General features: G+C 68.2%; 4 protein-coding genes across 6 annotated transcripts in view; 3 read left to right on the plus strand and 1 right to left on the minus strand.

Annotated features, from left to right (window-relative positions):
- The window catches only part of FOXH1 (forkhead box H1), a 29,419-nt gene extending 15,712 nt beyond the window's left edge, over positions 1–13,707 (minus strand). For both annotated transcript variants that reach the window (XM_057736857.1, XM_057736856.1), the window contains exon 1: positions 13,528–13,707. The gene's annotated coding sequence lies outside the window, so the exon portion shown is untranslated. The remainder of the gene's footprint in view (positions 1–13,527) is intronic.
- Positions 4,614–9,999, plus strand: PPP1R16A (protein phosphatase 1 regulatory subunit 16A). Its single transcript, XM_057736836.1, has 10 exons — positions 4,614–5,436; positions 6,619–6,689; positions 6,766–6,911; positions 8,009–8,112; positions 8,191–8,315; positions 8,403–8,528; positions 8,611–8,686; positions 8,765–8,894; positions 9,078–9,243; positions 9,432–9,999. The coding sequence occupies exons 1-10, from the start codon at positions 5,178–5,180 to the stop codon at positions 9,801–9,803; spliced, it is 1,575 nt and encodes a 524-aa protein (XP_057592819.1). The 5' UTR covers positions 4,614–5,177; the 3' UTR covers positions 9,804–9,999.
- On the plus strand, positions 11,207–14,944 carry GPT (glutamic--pyruvic transaminase). The gene is made up of 11 exons (XM_057736839.1): positions 11,207–12,226; positions 12,391–12,480; positions 12,553–12,661; positions 12,837–12,970; positions 13,143–13,386; positions 13,541–13,620; positions 13,703–13,839; positions 13,989–14,163; positions 14,243–14,398; positions 14,493–14,605; positions 14,675–14,944. The coding sequence occupies exons 1-11, from the start codon at positions 12,065–12,067 to the stop codon at positions 14,763–14,765; spliced, it is 1,491 nt and encodes a 496-aa protein (XP_057592822.1). The 5' UTR covers positions 11,207–12,064; the 3' UTR covers positions 14,766–14,944.
- A 178-nt stretch (positions 14,945–15,122) lies between these two features.
- Positions 15,123–18,904, plus strand: MFSD3 (major facilitator superfamily domain containing 3). 2 transcript variants are annotated; one of them, XM_057736853.1, is made up of 4 exons: positions 15,123–17,582; positions 17,914–18,061; positions 18,147–18,438; positions 18,525–18,740. In XM_057736853.1, the coding sequence occupies exons 1-4, from the start codon at positions 16,901–16,903 to the stop codon at positions 18,720–18,722; spliced, it is 1,320 nt and encodes a 439-aa protein (XP_057592836.1). In that variant the 5' UTR covers positions 15,123–16,900; the 3' UTR covers positions 18,723–18,740. The 2 variants fall into 2 exon arrangements, with proteins under 2 accessions (XP_057592836.1, XP_057592837.1); XM_057736854.1 differs by lacking the exon at positions 18,147–18,438 and having other exon boundaries at positions 18,525–18,904.
- Positions 18,905–18,915: the final 11 nt, after the last annotated feature.

Raw genomic sequence — 18,915 nt, forward strand, 5'->3', positions numbered from 1 at the left:
CACCTTTTCATGATGGTGCGTTGGAGGCGCCCCGTAAACCCATCAGGGCCTTATTTAATGACCCTTTGATGGGCAGGTAGGACATAAGGGCTGCTACAGCCAGGGGCCGGATGGTAGTGCTGTGGGATTAGCTTCTAGAATGTTCTAGAACAGGCCTGTTGGGGGCAGGTGAGTGCACCCTGGGGACCGCCGCTCTGCACGCACCTGCTGTCACCGTGGTGATGCTGCCTCAGCTGCACAGCCAGATCTGCTCCGCCGTGGGCCCCGCGCGCGCGTGGGGAGCCCCGCCCACCCGTCCAGCTGCTCGGCCCCTGGCCTCCCCGTCCGTGCTGCTTGCATCTCCTCAGCCCGCTCCGCCCTCTGCCGGCGCCCTCGGCCCCTCTCTGGGCCCTCCGGGGGGTCCACCCCAGAGTCACCCCGGGGCCCAGCCACGGCGGCCCTCCTCCTCACCGGTGCGTGTCCTGCGCCTCCACCAAGGGCAGGCCCATCCTCCTCGTGCCCCCATCCTTGGCCGCCCCCAGGACAGAGCCGCGGGGCAGGGGACCCGGTGGCCAGACTGCTGGCCACGTGCCTGTTGTTGGTCAGGCCCTGCCCTGGAGGCATCGGGCTCCTTCCCCGAGCAGGCGCTGACCCAAGGCCCCGAGCACGGACCAGGCGGGCCCCCAGCCGCTGGTCCTCTGCGGGAGCGATGGGCTGGGACGAACGGCACCCTCCGTGGACGTGTGCCTGTGGCGGCCGGACACGCAGCAGGGATGGGAGGCTTCCCGGGTGAGCCAGGCAGGGGCGGGCGGTAGGCCCGGGAACGAGGCCCAGCCTCCCCGTGAGTCCTGCCTCACAGACGCACCACCTGCCACCCGCCGGGGTCCGCTCTGTCTTGGCGATTCGGTGCCGGAGCCCCAGCCCCTCGTCCGTGACATTCACGTGCCCTCGCCTGCTGACAGGCACGCCTGTGTGTGTGACCCTGCAGGGCGGCGGCACGCCTCTCACTCCTCCCGGAGGGGGCAGCGGCTCGTCGCTCCGTTGCTCCGTTTGCTGTCGTAGATACAGCCTCAAGGAAAACCAGCTCCGAGAAGCCTTGAGCAGGACGGGGATGCGAAGCCCCCAGAACCTGAGGGAAGGTGGGCAGCCCGCTCCTCCGCCCCCACCGCCGGCCATTCACCGACCCCCCCGCCCCTTCGTCTCTCCTCTCGTCTCAGAGCGAGGCACAGCCTCCCTGTCCCTGGGTGAGTGAGGGGACACGCCCCGACCCCCAGAGGCTCTGGACTCTCGCACGGTCCCTGCTCTCACACCGATGCCGGGGAGCGGGTGGGAGAGGCAGGTCGGTGGCGTCGTCAGCAGGGCGCCACGGGCTCGGGCCTGGCCGCAGCGCCCCCGGGGGGAGAGTGGGCACGAGGACGCGGGCCTGCGGGCGCGGTGGAGGAGGAGGGCCGCGGAGATGCTCGGGCCGGCGCGGGTCTGTCCACACGCGGGGCCTGGGCCGGGGCCCACGTGCTGGCTGTCCAGGGGTACGCTCCGCAGACGGGAGATATTCCGGTGGCGTGGGCTCAGAGGATGGGGTCCGTGGCCCCTGTCCTTCCAGCAGTCTCCTCCCACCTCAGCCCCATACTCCCGTGCAGCGCCCTGGACATGGAGCTGAGAACTGGAAAAATCACCCAGATTATCTCTGTTTGACATTCCAGGGAGGCTTGGGGCAGGATTTGTGGACTGAGGCAGTAGCCGCCCTGCTTGGCCCCCCTCGGCCTGGGTGTGGTGCGGTGGTCACTTGCGGAGACGTCGCTGAGCTGTCCTGGCCTTCGTGGCTTAGCTGAGGGTGAGTCTTCCAGCTCCAGGGGCTGTTCTTGGATTGTGTGGCGGGAGGAGGCGGTGGAGTGAGGCTCGGGGAAGGGGAACAGGCAGAGAGCTTAGACTCGGCGTGGGGGCCGGGGGGCTGGGCACTGTGCCGCCCTCCATGGTGACTGCTCTAGGACCGGTGCCCACCGCAGTGAGGTCCCGGGACACCCTGGGGTCACCTTTCTCTCAGAGGAGACAGCCCAGTGGCCCAAGGACCCTGCCCAAGTCACATGGAGACTCCTTCAGGCAGCTTCGAGCAAGGAGTGCTGCTAGAGGGGCCCAGAGGGGACCGGGCTTCTGGCAGGGGGGTCCCCCAGAGTAAGGGCTGAGGACCCAGTTGAGCTGCCATAGCCCAGCAGGAGACCAGAGTCTCCAGTGTGCACTGCTGGGGTGTTGGGGGCCTGCAGGGAGCAGGTCTCTGTCCTGAGCCCTGTGCCCTTTCCTCCTCTTGTGGCCTGGCCGGCGGGGGGCAGGAGGGGGAGGCTGGGGTCTGGCTTGGGGCATGGCGGGCGGGGGCGAGGCCTGAGGCGGGGATGGGGCTGGTGGAGGCTTCAGATCCTGCCCTAGATGAATTTTCACGGGTGGCCTTCAAAATAGAACATGATAGCTAGAAAAGACAATATCTGTTCAGTTTGAAAAGCTGGTTGTTATTCTCTTCTAGGTTGTTTCTGTGCCCTGTAGAGAGAGAGAGAGAGAGAGAGAGAGAGAGAGAGAGAGAGAGAGAGAGAGAGAGAGAGAGAGTGTGTGTGTGTGTGTGTGTGTGTGTGTGTGTGTGTGTGTGTGTGTGTGTGTGTGTGTGTGTGTGTGTGTTTCTTTGTTTCCTGACCAGGGATCAAACCTGTGCCTCCTGCAGTGGAGGCACAGAGTCCTAACCACTGGGCCGCCAGGGATCTCCCCTCTAGGTTGTTTTGTGCAGGACATAGGCATCAGAATCTCTTTTCTTCCATAAAATGATGGGGTAGATGACGTCTCCTAAATCTTGTTAAACTTAACAAAATCAGGTTGTGGATCTGATGTTGGCGCCCTGTTTGGAGAAGATGTTCCCTGAGAGCCTGTGAGCCCGCTCTGCTCGGGGAGCCTTGGCCTGCAGGGGGGCTTCCTCCCTCGTGGACAGGCTGGGGGTGGCATTCTCTATGGGTCCCCTTCCCCTTCCCATGGCTGGAGACGGGGTGGGGGAGGTGGTCCTGGGCAGAGGGCAGCGTGCCTTGCTCCTTCCTTGTGGTCTCTTGGGGCAGGCTTTTCAGGCTGGTTTCCCTGGCAGGCCCAGAGACTGACTCCAGAGAGGTGAAGGTCCCTTGTGCGGACTGGAGGGGGTCCCAGCCTCCCCGGGGAATCATGAGGGAACGTGAGTGGCCCGCAGAGGCGGAGAGTCTTACAGAGCCGGTAACGGCTCTGCCCTGCCTTGGGTGTGGTCTGCTATCCACCCTGGCCTCACGCGTGGCCCCCACCTGCAGGGCCCCTGCAGGGCCCCTGCCTGTCTCGATGGAGGTGTCTCAGGGCAGAGGCAGGACTCGGGAGACCCAGGCAGGTAGTCCGGGTGCTCATGTCTGCCCTGGCTCCAGCAGTCTGCAGAGGTGGCCAGGTGGGGGCTGGCTGCCCGGAGCAGCAGTGCCGCCTGGAAAGCTCTTTTCTGGGCCCCATCCTGTCCCCAGGAAGCCCCTGAGGCCAGGCTTGCAGAGGGGACAGCCTGTGTGCCACCAAGTCCAGGGCAAGGCAGACCTGTACAGTGAGGCTCCCAGGGACACTGGGGGTCCCGGGGCAGGAGGGACCTGACCTCGCTGAGATCCCTGACCACACGTCTGGCCAGAGGAAGGCTGTGTCGGTCTCCAGATGGCCACAAGGTCTGGCCGAATGGGAGTGGGGGTCTCCCCGTGGGCAGGCTGAGCTGCGGTGGGGGGGGTGCCTTCTAGGTGCAGCACAGCCATGGCCTCCTGAGGCGCGTGCTGTGACCGTGCCTGGGGACCCCAGCAAGCGCGCTGGTCAGGGTGGGCCGCGGTGGGGACTGCAGAGCTGTGCCCTGGCCCAGCCGCCCGCCCGCCGGCCTCACAGGCAGGCCCCCTGCGCCTCTGTTCACGTAACCAGGGCTCTGACGGCAGCCCAGGGTGGCTACGGGAGGCACTGACTGACCTGAGCCAGAGAGCCCGGTGAGGAAGCGGCCCAGACCTGGGTGGGGAGGCGCTGGGGTGCTGGTCAGGACAGGCCGTGCCTTCCGCCCTGCGCGGCCCAGGAGGCAGGGCCCGCCCTCGGGAAGGCCGCAGGCTGCACAGTCCTCAGGGAGCCCAGGAGAGCCCGAGGGGAAGGTGACCTTGCCTCGCACAGCCCGGGGGCACGCAGGTCAGAGGTGCTGAGGGGAAGGCCCGCTGTGAGCTGGCCGTGCCGCCCGTTGCTCCCTCTCAGCTGTACCGCCTGCAGCGCTTTTCCTGGAAACAGTGTGCCGGCCAGGATGTGGGCAGAGCAAGCCCGCTGGCCTCTGCCCGGATGGATCCCGCAGGCAGGGGTGGACCTCACACAGGGTGAGGCTCCGGGTGGAGCTGGTCCTGGTCTGGCCTTGACGTGCTTCCTGCTTCCTCCTCTCAGGCCGGGAGGAGCACCTGCCCCGTGCAGCGGGGCCGCCGGCACCTCCCGAGGGGAAGCCTTCCTGAAGACACCGTTGCCCAGCCCACCGTACCCTCGGCGCCCTGGCTTAGAGCGCCTCACCCCCGGCGCCGGGGCCCCGGGACTCGACACACACCCGCCCGGGCCGCCTGTGGCCGCCCTCCTGCCGCGCCTCCTCGTCAGCGCTGACCCCCGGGAGGCTGGGGTGGGGGGGAGGGGAGGCCCGGCCACGGCTGCTCCCAGACCCAAGCCGGTCTCCTTAGGCCTGGAAGGTGAGAGGGGCCTTTAGGGCTCCCAGGAGCCTCTGTCCCTTGCCCTGGCCGCCCCTCCCCCTTGGCAAGGTGCCAGGGAGCTGCAGCTTTGTTATCTGGGTAATTTAGCTTCAGACCCTGGACTGAGGCTGGCCAGGTCCCGGGTTGCTTCCCACAGGGTGTGCACCCTGACCCCGCGAGGGAGGGAGGCCTTGTCCATCGAGTGGCCGAGGTGCTAGGGCCCTGGGAGGCAGGTGGCAGGTGCCCTCCCCCACTGCCCTTTCTGCCTAGGGCCTGTGCGCCTCACAGCTGCCCGGGCCTGGTCACCGCGTGGCGCCTGCTGACCCAGCCTTGCCAGGGGCACAGGACACCGCGCCTTGGGGAGGGGATGCCCCCCCAGGGAGCCAGTCCAGCCAGCTGCCCTGCCTCTCAGGCCCACCCTGGCCCCCGCGCCTGCCCGTCTGGTACCCCCAGCAGCCCCCTTGGCAGGCCGCCCCCGCCATGGCCGAGCACCTGGAGCTGCTGGCAGAGATGCCCGCGGTGAGCAGGCTGAGCGTGCAGGAGCGGCTGAAGCACGCCCAGAGGCGCCGGGCCCAGCAGGTGAAGACGTGGGCCCAGGCTGAGAAGGAGGCCCAGGGCAGGGGGTGCCCGCGGGGGCCGTCGCAGAAGGAGGCGGCCGGCAGCAGGCCGCAGAAGCGGGTCCTCTTCCCTCCCAGCGTTGCCCTGCTAGAGGCGGCTGCCCGCAACGACCTGGAGGAAGGTGCGTGTGGCTGAACCCCAGGCCGGGCACGGAAGGCCGCCCTGTCCCTGTCCCTGTCCCCCTGTCCCAGGCCTCGAGAGACCCACCACAGGCGAGGCCCTGCTTCCTTAGCCACAGCCCTTGAGGGGTGGGAGCCCTTACAGGGCAGCCTGAGGAGCTCCCGCCGTGAAGGGGAGGCCAGGGCGGTGGGCGGGGGCCTGCGGCGGCCCACCGGGCTTGCTCCCCCGGGGAGCTGCCCGCAGCCTTCGCTGCCTCTTGCCAGGGTGCTGGGCGCTGCTGGGGACACCTGCCTGCCCGGGTCCTGAGTCTCTGGCTCTGCACAGGAGGCGGGTGGTGCCCACCTGGGCAGGGTAGAGCACAGGGAGGGGGGCTCCCCACACGGGCCAGCCCACTCGACGCCTGCCCCTGACTTCTTCCTTCCCCCCATCGGAGCCTTCCCAGACGACAGGCCTGAACTTGGGGCAGGCGTCCTGTTCCGTTCCTGTGCCCCACATGCTCACAGCCCCTCTGCTCTCCCAGGGGGGCTCTCAAGGGTTCTTTCTGCCTCCCGTCAGGGCAGGGGCCGCTGCTGCAGAGGCTGGAGCACAGAGGGCAGGGAGGGGAAGAGGGCACGGCGGGTGTGCCTCAGCCAGAGCTCAGGAGCTGCAGGGAGGAGGGTGCAGCCGGGGAGGGCCGGGACTGGGCACCTTGGGCCACTCTCGGCTGTAGCGGTGCAGGGGTGGGGGGCTGCCAGTGCCAGAGAAGGGGTGTGCGTGTGTGAGGGGGCACGGGGGGGAAGGCTGGGGGAAGCATGGGACCTGAGAGAGGGACGGCTGGGGGAGGGTGCCAGCACCCAGGCCTGGAGGGGATGGTGGGCGTGGCTGTCACACAGGAGGGCCCTTTCCGGCAGGGAGTCCGAGGGTGGGGATGCCAGGACTCGGGAGGGGCCCTGCTGGAGGCCAGAGGCAGAGTGCTGCTGTCTGTACCCTGCTTGGGGGCTGTACCCAGCTCCAGAGCCTGCAGCCTGGACGTTGGTGTCCCTCCTGCCACCTGTACCACTGCCTTCCTTACTGTCCTCTGCTCTCCCAGCTGCGTGTAGCTTTCAGCCCAGGTACCCCAGTTTTGCAGGGGCCTGAGTAGGGCAGCACTGGCCTGGGGCAGGACCTCTGTTCCTGTGTCCTGAATGTGCCCCCCTCCCCACAGTCCGCCAGTTCCTCGAAAATGGGGTCAGCCCTGACCTGGCCAATGAGGATGGCCTGACCGCCCTGCATCAGGTCAGCCTTGCTGGGGGTGGGAGGGAAGGACAGGGCCCTGGCCTGGGGCTGGGCACTCAGGCCCTGTGCTTTGCAGAGCTGCATCGATGACTTCCGGGAGATGGTGCAGCAGCTCCTGGAGGCTGGGGCCAAGGTCAATGCCCGTGACATTGAGTGCTGGACACCCTTGCATGCTGCGGCCACCTGCGGCCACCTGCACCTGGTGGAGCTGCTCATTGCTCGGTAGGGCCTGCAAGGAGCAAGTGTGGCCAGAGGGAGCATCTCTATCAGGGAGGGACTACAGCTGGGCGAGGGGTAGGCAGGACCTTCCTTGCAGGGGGAAGTTCATCTGGAGACACAGCCTGGCATCTCATCTCGGCAGGAAAGGGGGCCTGGCTCTTGGCCTCGTGTTCCCACTTAGTTTTGCTTACCCCGCCTGCATCCTGGTGTGCAGAGAGGGACCTGGGCAGAGACTGAGGACGCTGCCGCCCCAAGGGAACTAGCGCACACTCAGGGCAGTGTGGTCCTCTGCCCGCCAGGCTGCTCCCACCACGAGGGGCAGGGGAACTCCTTGCAGGCAGGCCTTGACCTCCAGCTTTGGTCTTTGGCTTCCCAGGGTCTGCACGGAGAAATGCCACTCTGGTCCGTCACAAGGGAGGAGTTGGCGGGGGGTGGGGGGTTGGGAAGGATACCTGGACACAGGTGGGGCTGTTAACAGGGAGGGCAGAGCAGGGCCGGCTCCTGCACACCTGCCGTGGGGAGTGGAGAGGGCCATCAGCTTCACCAGCTGGCCTTAGAGCGGTCCGGCACCAGTGGTGGGTGTGTGGGTGGATGGCAGTCCCTCCCGTGCACACACATGCCCTGGAGTGGGAAGGGGTGGGTGTGCACAGGCAGCCCCTAGCCCCACGGCACGCCTCTCCACGGTGGCGCCGTGCCTTGTGTTGTGGGCTCTCCTTCAGCTCCCTGCCTCCCTCCAGGCTGTGCTCTGCGTGAGCCCTGGGCCTTGCAGCTCTGCTGTGCTCTCCCAGCACCCGGCTCTCCCCTCCACCTTTTGCTGCCTGGGGCCCCCAGAGCCTGGCACAACCTCATGGCACGTGGGCCCACTGTACATATTCACAGGGGCAGAGGGGTGCCGGGAACCTGGAGCTTAGACACAGTGGAGACTGCAGGACAGCCCACCTGGCCCCAGGACAGCACCCACTGCAGGCCAGGCCCCCTCTGAGGCAGGCCCACACGTTCCTGCAGGGCAGCCCTAGGTGGAGGGCCTCTGAGAGGAGGCTGGGGGCCTCCCTCGGGGGAGAAGGGCCCTGTGACCAGCACCCCGTCCACCCTCCCCACAGCGGTGCTGACCTCCTGGCGGTCAACACTGATGGCAACATGCCCTACGACCTGTGTGAGGACGAGCAGACGCTGGACTGCCTGGAGACGGCCATGGCCAGCCGTGGTGAGTGCGGCCAGCTGGCCCGCCCTGGGGTGGGGGTCGGTGTCCTGGGGGTGTGAGCCCTGAGCCCACTGCCCGCAGGCATCACCCAGCACAGCATCGAGCGGGCCCGGGCCTTGCCGGAGCAGCACATGCTGGAGGACATCCGGAGCCTGCTGCAGGCAGGGGCCGACCTCGACGCCCCCCGGGACCACGGGGCCACGCTGGTGAGGACGGGCCGCGCGGGATTCAGGTAGGGGCGGCTGCTGCGGCTGAGCCTGGCCGGGACTCAGGGCTGGGTGGTTTGCCCGCAGCTGCACATCGCCGCGGCCAGTGGGTTTGGGGAGGCGGCTGCCCTGCTGCTGGAACACCGGGCCAGCCTGAGCACCAAGGACCGGGACGGCTGGGAACCGCTGCACGCGGCGGCCTACTGGGGCCAGGTGAGCACCGCAGGCGGCGGGGCTGGGCGCGCGGGCCCGGCCGCTCCGCAGGCTTCAGCAGCACAGGCTCGCCGGCCCCTAGGTGCACCTGGTGGAGCTGCTTGTGGCACACGGGGCCGACTTGAACAGCAAATCCTTGATGGACGAGACACCGCTCGGTGAGCCTGGGGCCGCGTCCTCCCCGTGTCGGGGGCGGGCGGGCGCACACCCGTGACCCTCCGGCCGCCCCTCCTCAGACGTGTGCGGGGACGAGGAGGTGCGGGCCAAGCTGCTGGAGCTGAAGCACAAGCAGGACGCGCTTCTGCGCGCCCAGGGCCGCCATCGGTCTCTCCTGCGCCGACGCACCTCTAGTGCTGGCAGCCGGGGGTGAGTGCCACGCCTCCCGCCAGGCCCAACTGGGGCCCCGCCCCGCCGGCACAGGCCCCGCCCCCGCCCCCGGCTTTGTCCTTGCTGATGTCAGCTGGCACGCCCGTGCCTGCTGGAGCTCAGGGCAAGGTCCGCAGGGAAGGCGGTGTCTCCCCCACCTTCCTCCTGCCCCCCCCCTCCCAGGAAGGTGGTGCGGCGGGCGAGCCTGACCCAGCGCACCAGCCTGTACCGCAAGGAGCACGCCCAGGAGGCCATCGTGTGGCAGCAGCCCCCGCCCGCCAGCCCGGAGCCCCCCGAGGAGGATGAGGACCGCCCGACAGACGTGGAGCTCCAGCCGCTGCCCCTCGAAGTGAGCCCCACCCAGCCGTGCCGGGCTCTGCCCCCTCCGCCCCGGCCTCAGGAGCCCCCATAGACAAGACGAGTGCCCCACCCTAACCCACCCTGGTTTCTGCCCATGGCCCGCCAGGCCAGGCAGCCTGCGGCCCCAGGCCAGAGGGGACCTCCTGATGGCCTCGGGGGCCTGTGCTCTGCTCCTAGGAGGAGAGCCCCGAGGTGGCCAGGCCACACAACGGCCGAGTGGGGGCCCCCCCCGGGCGGCACCTGTACTCCAAGCGGCTGGACCGGAGCATCTCCTACCAGCTGAGCCCCCCGGAGAGCAGCCCCGACGCCCTGGTCCGGGCCAAGGCCCACCACACCCTGGCGGAGCTCAAGCGCCAGCGGGCTGCCGCCAAGCTGCAGCGACCCCCACCTGAGGGGCCCGACGCGGCTGAGTCTGAACTGCCTGTGGACACCGAGACCCCCCAGCTGGAGTGTGGCTCCGGGGCGGGTGGAGACCCACCGCTGCTCAAACTCACGGCCCCCTCTGAGGAGGCCCCCACGGAGAAGAGGCCATGCTGTGTACTCATGTGAGGGGCTGGTGCGTGGCGTGGCCGAGGCCCCCTGCCAGGCCCCGGCCTCTAGTCTGCACACCCAGACGCGTGTCCCAGGCTAGGCTGCTAGCTTCCTCCCTCAGGGACAGCCCTGTGGCAGAAGCTGTACCCGGGAGGCACTGGGCCGCAGAGACCTCATTTCATTCTGTGACTCGATAAAGGGCCATTCTGCCACCTGCCTTGTCGGGTGTCTCGTCTGGGCCACTTGCCTTGGTGGGGAGCTGCTCCGCGCTGGGCCTGGGCGCACCTGAGGCCTGTGGGTGCGTGCCGGCGCTCGCCTGTGGGGCCCTGCCCCTGTGTGGGCGGGAGGCCCAAAGCCACCAGCAAGAAGCCTGGCCCTTACTGCATCCTGCCTCCCCAGCCTCCGGGAGGCTCCTCTGTAGCTCTCTGCTTTCTTGAGGGGAATGGGGAGCTCCAGAAGGACACTCCTTGTTGGCCAGGGCTAGGGGTGTCCATGCTGGAGGAGCAGGGATCCTGGCTTGGAAAAGGAGAGGGTATTTTCCAGAAAACTCTTGGGCCAGAGCCAAAGAGGCAGCATGGTACAGGCTAGTGTTAGAAGCCTCCCTGGTGGGGGTGGGTTCCCGTCCTGGCGTGCAGCCCCGATTCTGGGGCCTGGCTGCCAGCTTCCGCTTGGGCTGGCAAAGACGGCCAGCAGTTGGCTGCTGAGGCTCTGAGCGGACCAGGCACAGTGTGTCAGGGTGACAGGGCCCCTTAGGGGCCTGCCTTTGGGAGGGCTGGGGCACTGCCAGCTCCTCTGTCCACAGCAGGTTGCCTGGCATGGCCACCAGTGCTGGGTGGCATGGGCTTGGGTCACCCTCTGCGGGACACGGATCTGGTCAGTCCGGTGCCCACAGGCCCGCCCTTCCCTGAGCATCAGTGGTTGGAGGGGTGTCCTCAGCACAGCGGGGGAAGGGCCGGGGCAGGGGGGGGCTGCTGGTTAAATTTAGCGTGTGGGGTGGTGCACTGCCCAAGGTCTACTTGCCACCACAGCTGCCACTTGGGCCCTGCTGCCAGGGGGCGGGCGGGGCTGGCTCCGCCTGGGGCTGGGCCCATATTAACCTGTGCTCCAGCCTGGGGGGCCGGAGAGGCAGGCCCGCGCGCAGGGGGCAGCGGCGGCAGCGGCGGCAGCGGAGCAGGAGGCGCGAGGTGAGAGGCCGGCCGCCTGGGCTCCGGTTTCCTCTCCAGCCGGCAGAAGCAGAGCAGCCAAGGCTTCCCCAGGCCTGACCAGATGCCCAGAGGCCTGCGCCCTGACCCTCACGCAGACTCAGCCTGGTGCTGGGGTGGCTGCTGCTGGGCACGGCCTATCAGCTCCCTGCAGGGCCTGCAGAGGTGGGCCCTGAGGGCTTATCACAGCTGCTTCGCACTCTCTCCTCCAATCAGGAGCCACGGGGAAGGGGAGCTTAGGTCACCCTGCCTGTGGTGTGGCCCCAAGGGCAGCCCCAGGCTGGTGAGTGAGTGGCAAAAGGGCAGGACAGCAGCCCAGAGCAGCTGAGGTGTCCAAGGGCCCTGGGAAGGCCCAGAGCTACCCTTCCTCTCCCCCCACACCCCAACCCAGAGACTGCAGCCTTGCAGCACTGATGGGGGACCAAGGTCCTACCACAGGGCTCTTGCTGCCCCGGGCCGTGGTCCCCAGCGCAGGAGGGGCCAGGTGGAACCCCACATCTGAAGCCTCACTACCCTCCCCCGACAGCCCCAGGATTCCTGAAGGCTCAGTTACCCGGGAGACAGGCCTGCCCTGCTGGCCCAAGCAAAGATGGGGGGTCCGAGAGGGCTCGGCCTCTGCCGAGCCCTGCTGGGGTAAATCTCCAGAGGCCCCGGGCCTCATCCTCCCCTCAGGGCTCTCAGCCCACCTCCCCTCCCCCAAGCCTCGTCCCTCAGAGCTGCTTGAACCTCCGTCTGTCCCTACCCCCCATGTGGGTCTCCTGCTTCCCTGTCATGGGGACACTGGGCGGGCACTGGGCCTCACCCCAAGCCCCGCCTGCCTTCTCACCCACTCCCAGTGGCTCCCCAGGGCAGAACTGTGCCCAGACGGGTGGGGCGGGGCCTGGCAGGCCCGGCTCCTTCTTCAGCCTCTTCTGTCCTTTCAGTGGGGCCAGCAGGCTGCCGTCAAGAGGGTGCCGCCTTCCCAGGCTCCCCCTTTCCCAGCCCTGGCCCCCACAAGCCTGGACCCAGCTTCCCTCACCTCCACTTCTGGGTCCTGTCTCCTCCTGAGCCTCCTTCCTGCCCGGTCTGAGCAGGGTCATGGCCTTGAGAGTAGGTGACCACAGCCAGGCTGCAACCAACGGGCTGAAGGGGAAGGTGCTGACGCTGGACACCATGAACCCGTGTGTCCGGAGGGTGGAGTACGCGGTGCGAGGCCCCATCGTGCTGCGGGCGCTGGAGCTGGAGCAGGAGCTGCGCCAGGTAGGGCCCTGGGCCCCCCACGGTCTCCTCGGGGCTGTGCCCAGCGTGGAGTCGCGCCTCCCCGCGTCCCCCCCCCCCCCCCCCGGGCCGAATGGGACAAGGCCTGTGGGAGTGATAAGGCAGGGATGAGGTACGTTGTCACCGCCCACACTCCTCTCTCCCAGGGTGTAAAGAAGCCCTTCACTGAGGTCATCCGAGCCAACATCGGGGATGCACAGGCCATGGGGCAGAAGCCTATCACCTTCCTGCGGCAGGTGAGGCTCAGCACTGCCCTTGCCCCTCCCTGTCAGCCCATGTGCCCTGGCCTCAGCACTCGCTCCTCCCAGGTCCTGGCCCTCTGCATCCACCCTGATCTCCTGAACAGCCCTGACTTCCCCGACGACGCCAAGAGGAGGGCGGAGCGCATCTTGCAGGCGTGTGGGGGCCACAGCCTGGGTGAGTGCCAGAACCTGCCCAAGCCCCAGGGAGGGGCAGGAGCTGGAGGGAGGCCGGCCCCGGAGAGGGGTGGGGGTGGGCCGGGCCTGCCCGCTGGAAGGGGCTGATCTCTTCGGGAAGACTACAAGGGGACCTCACTTGTCCCACCCCCACTCTGCCCTGTCCCCCGGCCCAGGGGCCTACAGCATCAGCTCCGGCACCCAGCTGATCCGCGAGGACGTGGCGCGGTACATCGAGCGGCGTGATGGAGGCGTTCCCGCCGACCCCAACAACATCTTCCTGTCCACGGGGGCCAGCGATGCCATCGTGGTAGGCCGGGGCCAGCGCGGGAAGCCACCGCAGCTCCTAGTGCGCGGCCGGTGCTGCGGGCGGGGGGGGGGGGGGGGGGGGGGGAGGGGTGGTCCCGCTCTTCCTCGCACCGCGGCGCCGGCGCCGGGGGCGGGTACGGCCCGCCAGCCCCGCCTCCCCATCTCTCCCGCAGACGGTGCTGAAGTTGCTGGTGGCCGGCGAGGGTCGCACGCGCACAGGCGTGCTCATCCCTATCCCTCAGTATCCCCTGTACTCCGCCGCGCTGGCCGAGCTCAACGCGGTGCAGGTGGACTACTACCTGGATGAGGAGCGCGCCTGGGCGCTCGACGCGGCCGAGCTGCGGCGCGCGCTGCGCCAGGCGCGTGGCCACTGTCGCCCCCGCGCGCTCTGCGTCATCAACCCCGGCAACCCCACCGGTGCGCGCCCCCACCCGCCCCAGCCCCGGCTCCCTGGCCCGGACAGGCCTCCCGGCCCGCGGCGCCTGGGTCAGCCTGCCCCTCCGCCCGCCGCCCCGCGGGGAGCGGCGCGCCCCTCGGCTGACCGCGGACCTGTCGCACCTCCGCGCCACAGGGCAGGTGCAGACCCGCGAGTGCATCGAGGACGTGATCCGCTTCGCTTTTGAGGAGGGGCTCTTCCTGCTGGCCGATGAGGTGCTGGCCCGGGCGCCCGCGGGGAGGGGTCGGAGGGCGGCGGCGCGCGCCCCCGTGACGCACCCCGTCGTCGCCCGTCCAGGTGTACCAGGACAACGTGTACGCCGAGGGCTCGCAGTTCCACTCGTTCAAGAAGGTGCTCACGGAGATGGGGCCGCCATACGCTGCGCGGCAGGAGCTCGCCTCGTTCCACTCGGTCTCCAAGGGCTACATGGGCGAGTGCGTGCGGGCCGGGCGGGCGTGCGGGCCGGGCGGGCGGGCGGGCGGGCGGGCGGGGCCGGGAATCCGGGTGGCGGCCTGGCTGCCTTCGCCCGCCAGCCCGGCCCCTCCCCGCCAGCCCCGCCTCGACGCCCGCCCTCGCCTCGCAGGTGCGGCTTCCGCGGCGGCTACGTGGAGCTGGTGAACATGGACGCCGCGGTGCAGCGGCAGATGCAGAAGCTGCGGAGCGTGCGGCTGTGCCCGCCCACGCCGGGCCAGGTCCTGCTGGACGTGGTGGTCAGCCCGCCCGCGCCCTCCGAGCCCTCCTTCGCGCAGTTCCAGGCGGTGAGTGGGCGGGGCCGCGGGGCTCCGGGCGCCGCGCCCCCCGGCCTGGCCTGATCTGCGCCCCCCTCCGCGGCCACAGGAGAGGCGGGCGGTGCTGGCCGAGCTGGCGGCCAAGGCCAAGCTCACGGAGCAGGTCTTCAACGAGGCTCCGGGCATCCGCTGCAACCCGGTGCAGGGCGCCATGTACTCCTTCCCGCGCGTGCAGCTGCCCCCGCGCGCGGTGCAGCGCGCTCAGGTCCGCCGGGCGGCGGGCGGGGCGGGGCGGGGCGGGGCCCGCGGGGCCCGGGACGCCCCGCCCTGACCGTCCCCCCTCGCCCGCCCGCCCCCAGGAGCTGGGCCTGGCTCCCGACATGTTCTTCTGCCTGCGCCTGCTGGAGGAGACCGGCATCTGCGTGGTGCCTGGGAGCGGCTTCGGGCAGCGGGAAGGCACCTACCACTTCCGGTGAGGCTGGGCCCGCGCAGCCCCTCCCCGCGACCCCACCCCGTTCGCTCACCTTCTTCCCCCTTTCAGGATGACCATTCTGCCCCCCATGGAGAAGCTGCGGTCCCTGCTGGAGAAGCTGCGCCAGTTCCATGCCAAGTTCACCCGCGAGTACTCCTGAGGACCCCGGCGGGGTCCAGGCTTGGCCGGCAGGGACGACCCCGACTGACAGCGCTCAGGGCCCCGGGGTCTCTGCAGCCCTCTGGACTTGCTCCTGCCGTCTGTGTGGCTGGCCGCCTGCCTCTCTGCAGGCCCCTAATAAAGCGGTGGGCTGGCCGGGCTGCTCGGAGGCTGCGTGCACACCTGTACGCGCCTCTGCCTTGTTCACTTCCGACTGCCTGTGTGGGGTCCTCCTGCGCGGGCGTGGGAGCCTGGGAGCAGTGGTCAAGGAGGGCTTCCGGAGGAGGTGACCTTCTTCCAGGATGGAGTTGGCTGGATGGGGGGAGCAGTGGGAAACGGAGTGACCGTGAGGGCTCAAGGAGGCACTCTTGGTTCTCCTAACTGGGCAGACGGCAGTGGTACTGCCGCTTTGGACGGCTGGAGGAGCAGTGGTACCGGCCCGAGAGCAGGGAGGGGCGGGCACATGGGTCTCGCTTTGCTGTGTCGTGTGTGGTGAGTGTATGTGTCGTCCACGTCCACGTGCAGCTGTTGGCTGGGAAGCAGTGAGGGGGAGGCCCCCTCCGGAGCTGGGACACCCAAGTGCAGGTTCAGGGAAGAGAGCGTGGAGGCGGCTGAGGGAGAGGCAGCCTGTGGAGCCCGGGCTGAAGGGCCTGGGCTGGGGGCTGGTGGGCAGTCCCGTGTCCTTGACCCTGGCACGCGAGCACGAGCAGGTACTGTGTGCAGGCCAGACACTGCTGTGGGTCGCTGCACAAAGGGTCCTGTGTGGTGGGCACTGTGGTCCCCATTTCATAGATGAGAAAACCTGGGAGCCCAAAATGTGTACAAATGACAGGAAGCTCACTGAGGCCTCAGCAGCTGATGGAATGTCTTGGCTCAAATGCCTCCAAGTTGGTCTAGGGTTTGGTGGGCTTCAGAGATCCATGGGTTTGGGGAGAGTATTGGCCAAGGCCCCAGCTCTGCTCTGGTTGCAGTTCTTCCTCCCTCTCTCCCTCTCTCTCTTTCTTTCCTGCGTGGTTGTTCGTTGCTGCGTGTGGGCTTTGTCTAGTTGCCGTGAGCGGGGGCTTCTCTTTGTTGCTGTGTGCGGGCTTCTCATTGCCGTGGCTTCCCTTGTTGTGGAGCACAGGCTCTAGGCACACTGGCTTCAGTAGTTGCAGCACGTGGGCTCAGTAGTTGTGCCTCATGGGCTTAGTTGCTCTGCGGCATGTGGGATCTTCCCGGACCAGGGCTCAAACCCGTCTCCCTGCATTGACAGGTGCATTCTTAACCCCTGTGCCACCAGGGAAGCCCTGGATGCAGTTCTTAACCACAGTCCATTCTTCACTGTCTCCCCTGGGCCTCAGGCGCCCACACGGCAGGGTTCTGGGTGGGAGAGCCTCCGGTTTCCCCTTGGGTGGGCTCTGCCCTCTCCAAGGCCAGCTGGAGTCAGGCTGCGGCCTGCCTGGACCGGCTCTCCTGGCCTTGTCGCTGGACACTAGAGGGCGTTTCAGGCAGCAGCTGGATGCATCTTTGGGCTGAACGGGGGCCCAGGCCTTTCCCAGGAACAGCAGGCCTGCCAGGACTCTCTGTGGCCACTGGCCTGGGGAGGGAGCTGAGACCACAAGCACAGCAAGGTAGTAAACGGTAGTAGACAGTGGGTCCTCTGTGGGGTCCCAGTGGACCCTGCAGCCACCAGGCTCCAGGTGAGACACCAGGAAGCACTTCTGGACAGTTAGGGTCTGGAGACCAGATCGATAGCCCCGGGAGGGACCTGGATGGGCCGCAGGTTCGGCCGCTTCCAACGTTGGAGGCCGGTTGGCCACCGGGGGCGCCCGAGGACGGCTGGCGCTCTAGCCCTCCCGCCCGCGTTCTCTATGGCTGCCGCGTCTCGGGGCTGCGCGACCATCCCGAGCGCTGCGCCGGCTCCGCCGTGGAGGAGGCCTGCAGTTCTTCGGGGTTCTGACGCCCCCAGGACCCGAGGGCGCGGTGCGGATGCCAGCCTGTCCAATCCTGCCGCAGCCCCGGAGCCATGCCGCTGTGTGACCCCTGACCCCATCCCGCCCGGACCGGACACCCCTCGGAACCACCCTGCCCCCACTCTGGACTGCGCATCCCATCCCGGCAGGCCTTGGACCCAGCCCAGCGCCCCGGCTCCTGGCCATGCATGGGAAGCTGCTGCCGCTGGCCGGCCTCTACCTGGTGCAGGGCCTGCCCTATGGGCTGCAGTCCGGCCTGCTGCCCGTGCTGCTGCGGGCCCGCGGCCTCTCCCTGACACGTGTGGGACTGGCCAAGGCGCTGTATGCGCCGTGGCTGTTCAAGCTCGTGTGGGCCCCGCTGGTGGACACACGGGGCTCCCCAAGGGCCTGGCTGACGCTCAGCACCGCTGCTCTGGGTCTGGTGTGTGGGCTGCTGGCAGCCCTGCCTCCCGCCGAAGCTGGCCAGGCCGGTCTGCCTGTCACAGTGGCGGGGCTGCTGCTGCTGCTGAACCTGGCTGCGGCTGTACAGGATGTGGCCCTGGACGTGCTGGCTGTGCGGCTCTTGGAGCCGGCCGAGCTGGGGCCTGGCAACACCGTGCAGGTGGTTGCTTACAAGCTTGGGGCGGTGCTGGCTGGGGGTGGGCTGCTGGCCTTGGTGCCCACCCTTTCCTGGCAGCTGCTCTTTCTGCTCCTGGCTGCCACCTATTGGCTGGCTGCTGCCTTGGCCTGGGTTGCGCCAGCCCTGCGCCAGCTTCCTACACCTCCACCCACAGAACAGCCCCAACACACCCTGCACCTCTGGCAGGACTTGCTGGCCGTGCCTGGGACCCTGTGGACAGCAGGCTTCGTGCTCACCTACAAGCTGGGTGAGTCAGGCAGCGGTAGGGGTGGGTCCCCAGGAGCCCTGTGCCTCATCTGCAGGGCTGTGATCCCTCTCTCCGGGGTCTGACCTGAAGGCTGGAGCCCAGTCTGGCCCCGCTTCTTGTCCTCTGCAGGTCCAGCTTCAGGCTGTTGAACTCCAACCACACTCCCTTGGGCCTCTCTGAGCTGCTTCACACTGACCCTGAGCTTGGTCGAAGCCCAGCCCCAGCTGCCTCCTGGCATCTGTGGCCCAGGAGAAAGGCAGGGCTCGGGGAGCATGACTGAAGCCAAGGGGAGAAGGTGCGTGGACCACCCCTGCTGGCTTTCTCTCCACAGGTGAGCAGGGCGCCAGCAGCCTGTTCCCGCTGCTCTTGCTGGACTGCGGCATCTCTACCCCACAACTGGGCCTGTGGAATGGTGTGGGCGCCGTGGTCTGCTCCATTGCTGGCTCATCCCTGGGTGGGGCCCTGCTGACCAGGCACCGGTGAGGACCCCCCCCTCAGCCTGCCTGCCCACCTGTCCCCCCCTTCCTTCTCCAGTCTCTGACCTGCCCCATCTCCTCACCCTAGGCAGCCACTGCCCTTGTTGAAGTCAGTGCTTCAGTTCCGTCTTGGGGGCCTGGCCTGCCAGACTGCCCTGCTCTTTCACCTGGATGGCCCTGGGGCCACCCTGGCCCCAGGCACGGTCCTGAGTGGTGAGGGGTGGGCCACAGGGGAGAGGAGCCTGGAGTCCTGGGACTGGCTGACCTCAGCCCTCCCAGGGGTGAGCCTTTGTCTGCAGCACTTCCTGGGGGGCCTGGTCACAACCAGCACCTTCACCCTGATGATGCGTTGCAGCCAGTTGGCACCCAGTGCCCTGCAGGTGAGGGCACGTGGCTGTGACACCAGGGGCTGCAGGGCTGGCGTCTGAGCAGGTGCTGATGTGATTCCCTCCCCTCCCCTCCCCAGGCCACACACTACAGTCTCCTGGCCACTCTGGAGCTGCTGGGGAAGCTGCTGGTGGGCACGCTGGCTGGAGCCCTGGTGGACAACCTGGGGCCGCGCCTCTGCTTCTTCCTCTTTCTTGCTCTCTCAGCCGCACCCATGCTGTACCTGGCCTGGCATCCAGCACGCTGGCCTGAGCCGGGTGGCCGGACTTGTCAATAAAATGGCGTGTGGGACGTCCCTGGTGGCACAGTGGTTGAGAATCCGCCTGCCAATGTAGGGGACATGGGTTTGACCCCTGGTCCGGGAAAATCCCACATGCTGCAGAATAGCTAAGCCCGTGCGCCGTAGCTACTGAGCTTGCACTCTAGAGCCCACGAGCCACACCTACTGAGCCCGTGCGCCTAGAGCTTGT

Source organism: Hippopotamus amphibius, chromosome 5 (genome assembly GCF_030028045.1).
Source record: "Hippopotamus amphibius kiboko isolate mHipAmp2 chromosome 5, mHipAmp2.hap2, whole genome shotgun sequence".
NCBI classification, from domain to species: Eukaryota; Metazoa; Chordata; class Mammalia; order Artiodactyla; family Hippopotamidae; genus Hippopotamus; species Hippopotamus amphibius.

Coding starts and splice junctions, on each gene's coding strand:
- PPP1R16A (XM_057736836.1), top strand. CDS start 5,178: ATGGCCGAGCACCTGGAGCTGCTGGCAGAGATGCCCGCGGTGAGCAGG. Junction 6,690..6,765: donor GCCTGACCGCCCTGCATCAG/GTCAGCCTTGCT, acceptor TGTGCTTTGCAG/AGCTGCATCGATGACTTCCG. Junction 8,529..8,610: donor CGGCGGCCTACTGGGGCCAG/GTGAGCACCGCA, acceptor GCCGGCCCCTAG/GTGCACCTGGTGGAGCTGCT.
- GPT (XM_057736839.1), top strand. CDS start 12,065: ATGGCCTTGAGAGTAGGTGACCACAGCCAGGCTGCAACCAACGGGCTG. Junction 14,399..14,492: donor GCGCGGTGCAGCGCGCTCAG/GTCCGCCGGGCG, acceptor GCCCGCCCCCAG/GAGCTGGGCCTGGCTCCCGA. Junction 14,606..14,674: donor GAAGGCACCTACCACTTCCG/GTGAGGCTGGGC, acceptor TCCCCCTTTCAG/GATGACCATTCTGCCCCCCA.
- MFSD3 (XM_057736853.1), top strand. CDS start 16,901: ATGCATGGGAAGCTGCTGCCGCTGGCCGGCCTCTACCTGGTGCAGGGC. Junction 17,583..17,913: donor CGTGCTCACCTACAAGCTGG/GTGAGTCAGGCA, acceptor TTCTCTCCACAG/GTGAGCAGGGCGCCAGCAGC. Junction 18,439..18,524: donor TGGCACCCAGTGCCCTGCAG/GTGAGGGCACGT, acceptor TCCCCTCCCCAG/GCCACACACTACAGTCTCCT.